This window comes from Meleagris gallopavo, chromosome 8, assembly GCF_000146605.3.
Source record: "Meleagris gallopavo isolate NT-WF06-2002-E0010 breed Aviagen turkey brand Nicholas breeding stock chromosome 8, Turkey_5.1, whole genome shotgun sequence".
NCBI lineage: Eukaryota > Metazoa > Chordata > Aves > Galliformes > Phasianidae > Meleagris > Meleagris gallopavo.
In genome coordinates, this window is record NC_015018.2 from 9584105 (window position 1) to 9587727 (window position 3623).

The 3623-nt window shown below is 44.1% G+C and overlaps 1 protein-coding gene across 1 annotated transcript in view; it reads right to left on the reverse strand.

Annotated features, from left to right (window-relative positions):
• The window catches only part of LOC104911928 (DNA replication ATP-dependent helicase/nuclease DNA2-like), a 4730-nt gene extending 2014 nt beyond the window's left edge, over positions 1-2716 (reverse strand). Inside the window, exons 1-4 of the mRNA XM_019617936.1 lie at positions 2587-2716; positions 2344-2516; positions 1840-2023; positions 8-124 (exon numbers count right to left, since the gene is read on the reverse strand). Of these exons, the coding sequence (XP_019473481.1) occupies positions 8-124; positions 1840-2023; positions 2344-2516; positions 2587-2709 (597 nt within the window). The 5' untranslated portion in view covers positions 2710-2716. The remainder of the gene's footprint in view (positions 1-7; positions 125-1839; positions 2024-2343; positions 2517-2586) is intronic.
• Positions 2717-3623: the final 907 nt, after the last annotated feature.

A 3623-nucleotide genomic window follows, 5' to 3' on the forward strand; every position in this document is an offset into this window, starting at 1 on the left:
CCATAACAATGTTATTTGCTAGTTCCTCTACTTTTTCAGGTGACAAGTTATTTGTTACAGATTGCTGGAAAATTTCATGAAGAATTGTACCAATGAGTGTTTGCCGTGAACCACACTCAGGGCCCTGCAATACAAGTTATACAGTACAAAAGTTTAAGATTCATATTCACTTCATGCAGATTTTCCACAGAATTTCTGGGCTTATTTGTTGCATGTGACACATCCCAATTGTTTTTATTAAAATCATTAGATCTTTCATCTCCCTTATTAATGTGGATTCAAATGTGACTGCAATACAGACAAACTACAATGAATCTTTTCTATTGCTTTATCTCCCATTTTTATTCCAAATCCACTACTAGGATACAATCCCTAAGCAATTAAACAAGGAAAAAATCCACATTTTACTTTGTGAACAGCATTAACAGCAGCATTTCCTAATGCAACAATCGTTACTGTCCTTGAAATACTGTTTACATTATCCATATTTGAAGCAATTTCCTGCATTTTATGAACTCACATAAAATTATTCCAACATCAGAGTGGCTCAGAAACCCACCTAGCTCACTGCCAGGAATGGATAAATTATGACTTCTGCATAAGCCCCTACCAAACAGCTGGAAAGCTAATCAGTTTGTTTGGAAGTTAATGGTATGTTTCACAGAACTGGCAGTGTGGGACCTGAACACAACTCAAGAGTGGTGTTATCAGAGTCAGTACCCTTTGTGTTGTCCTGTATGGGAACTGCTGAATCACGGCCTGAAACTCTGGTTGATCACCTGAGGCAAGCAATAAGTCAGCCATAGAGCACAGGTGAAGGCAATTCACCTGTGCTGCCAGAAGGGGTGGAGCCTGGCTGCAACTCTCCTAGACCCATTTAAGAGCTCACTAGCAGGGGAAAGTATCTCTTCTGGAGATCCCTTCTCTGGAGTTTTGCAGCAAGCCCTGGACATGGGTAAGCTTTCTATCTATTCTCTTTTTGTTATTATAATCTGCTCTGCCAAATTCTCTTGATTATTTCATAATTATAATATCTTTATATTCATTGACTATACATGATACTTGATGGTACACTATACTTACCAACAATTAATCTATTCCCATTACTTCTCTAATGAAGGCCTTCTGCTGACATCTCTTTTCAGTCTGAATGTCTTGCTCTAGCCACAGTTCCCCAGCCAGTCTATTTACTACTTCCTTTGCCCATCTGGATTTACATTCTCCTCCAGCTTTTCTTCAGCTGGAGCAGGCAGCCATTGCTTCTCTACCACTCATATATCAGCAAGGACAACCACAAGAAACCTCTTCTCTCTTTGAGTTCCAGCATAGTTGGACACAGATTCCAGAATTAGCCGACACCAACCCTGACTACAGTACAGGTATACAGTAGCTAGATCTGGAGCTAACACACGATGCTTCTCATGGGGTACCAGAAAAACCTTTGCTGTAATGGCTGTTGTTTCAGAAGCTTTTTACTAGCCAAATGAGATTACATTTTCATTATCACCAACAAGAGGTGCACATCTAGCAAAGACTAGGAACAAGAAGAGTATAAGAGAAGTTGCCAGAAAATTAGAGTGAGAAGAATATTTTTGTACCCATTTTCTATATTAAGAATACAGAATAATTTCAACTGAAATTCTGAAAAAAAAGAAAAAAAAGTAGTCCAAACAGAAAGTTTTCCCTCTGAATTGCTTTTTTTTTTTTGTAAACATTATGACTAGCTGCTGATACTTTACAATATCACATCTCAAACAGTTTTAAACTTGAGCTAAGCCACCATTCTCACCTGAAACATTAACCCATTAATGCTACAACATCGGATGTTTTAACACTTACCCTAAACCTTTCACTCAGCACTGCTTTTCTCATACATCGAATGCTACTGGATATCGTAGTACCAGAGAGCAGCATATCTGGGTAAAGAATGAGGTATCCAGACTGCTCATTTATTATCCAGGTACCAGAGCTACAGTCCCCTTCTAAATGAACGATGTCTCCCGGAACAACTGGAACAGACTCCCTATAAAGCAAAACATTTCAACAACGATTTGCAAGCGCAGGATACCACGTGTAAGAAATTAACAGATTCAACATGCTTCGAAACCTGAGGTTACTATGTGCTTTGTACTGACAAAACTTCAGTTCTGAGCACTAGGTCACGGATCAAATCCACGTTAAGAGAAATCCTGATGACTTCAAGTCACTACAGATTCATCCTTTCAGCCATTTCAGAACTGATATTTTATACCGGCATACTGTACTTGATTATTATACGATCTCCTTTTATTGAAGGGCTTAAATTGCTTCAGAAGCTCAACAGAATCTCAGAACACAGCTCACCAGCTGTTCTGAAGGACGCACAGCTCCGTATCTCCCGGCGATGTGGAAGCGCTGATCGCCAGGTGCTTCTCAGGGTCGCGTCCCTCCCGCCGCACCAGGCGGACCTCCAACACGCGGTACCTGTTGTTCACCCCGCTCCTGAGCGCCGCATTACAGGGGTCGGCCATTGTCTTCTGAAAGCACAGTTAACGCTGCCAAAACCATCGCAGTGCTTGACAAGGAAGCAGACCGGCACAAACCCACCTCCACTGCTAGAACGCGTGACAGCGCGGGTAAATAGACGACTACAGAGTGCTTTGTAAATTGCACGCAGGCCTTCCCCTTCTCCCTCCCGCCGCCCAGCACAGCAGTCCCTCCACCACACATCAGCCAGCCTCACCTCAGCCCCACAGCGCAGCCCAACTGAAACCCCCGCGCCTCACCAACAGCTGCTCACGCGCAGGCGCAGCACAGCCCGCCTCTCTCGCCCGCCTAGAGACTCCACCTCCAGCTCGAGCATTGGTGGGGACGAAGGCAGAGCAACCAATGGGAGTTGCCGGAGGGCGGTGCGAGCTTCCCGCGCGCGGGATGAAAAGCAGATGATGTGCGGGCGGCCCACACCGTGAGGAAGCCTAACGGTTACCTGTGCGTGCGGCTGCGGCTCGTCTGCCAGTCAGCGCTCCTCGTAACTGCGGGAAAAAGTAGAATTAAAAGTGCTTTTCTCTCTCAAATGTCTGTGGGTGAACCTCAGCCTGGAGCTTTCCTTCCAACAAATACGAGCCGTGCAGCCAAGCAGCAGTTCTCTGAGGCAATGCAGCAGTCTCAGGCGTGTGCGTTTGCCCCCTTTGCTTCTTTTTGGTCACAAGAGCACTACTTCAGGAAACCGTTTTTGCTCCTAAACTATCACGTCGAGCTAGGACTAAAGGACACAGGTATTAAGTCTACTCTCGATATATCAGTATTCTGCACTTAAAATGCCAGGAAAAAGAACAATGACGTAATTGGAGTTTGGTCTTGTTTCCTAATGTAGCCAGACACTGGGAAACAGGACCGTGCTCCAGCCCTGGGAAGACAACATGGCCGGGGTCAGGCACCCAGCAGGAGGATCCAGCTTGATGTTTGAAGGGTAAGATGAGTCCCTTTTCTTAGGTAGTACACATAGCCTATGATTATATTGCTTTCCCTTGCAGAACTGCTAATATTCATAATGGAATAGTTTGCTCTGTTAAACACATAGGCATACAATTTAGTACAGTATTAAAACAGATTAATGTACAGGAGCATTTTACTTTGTACATGTG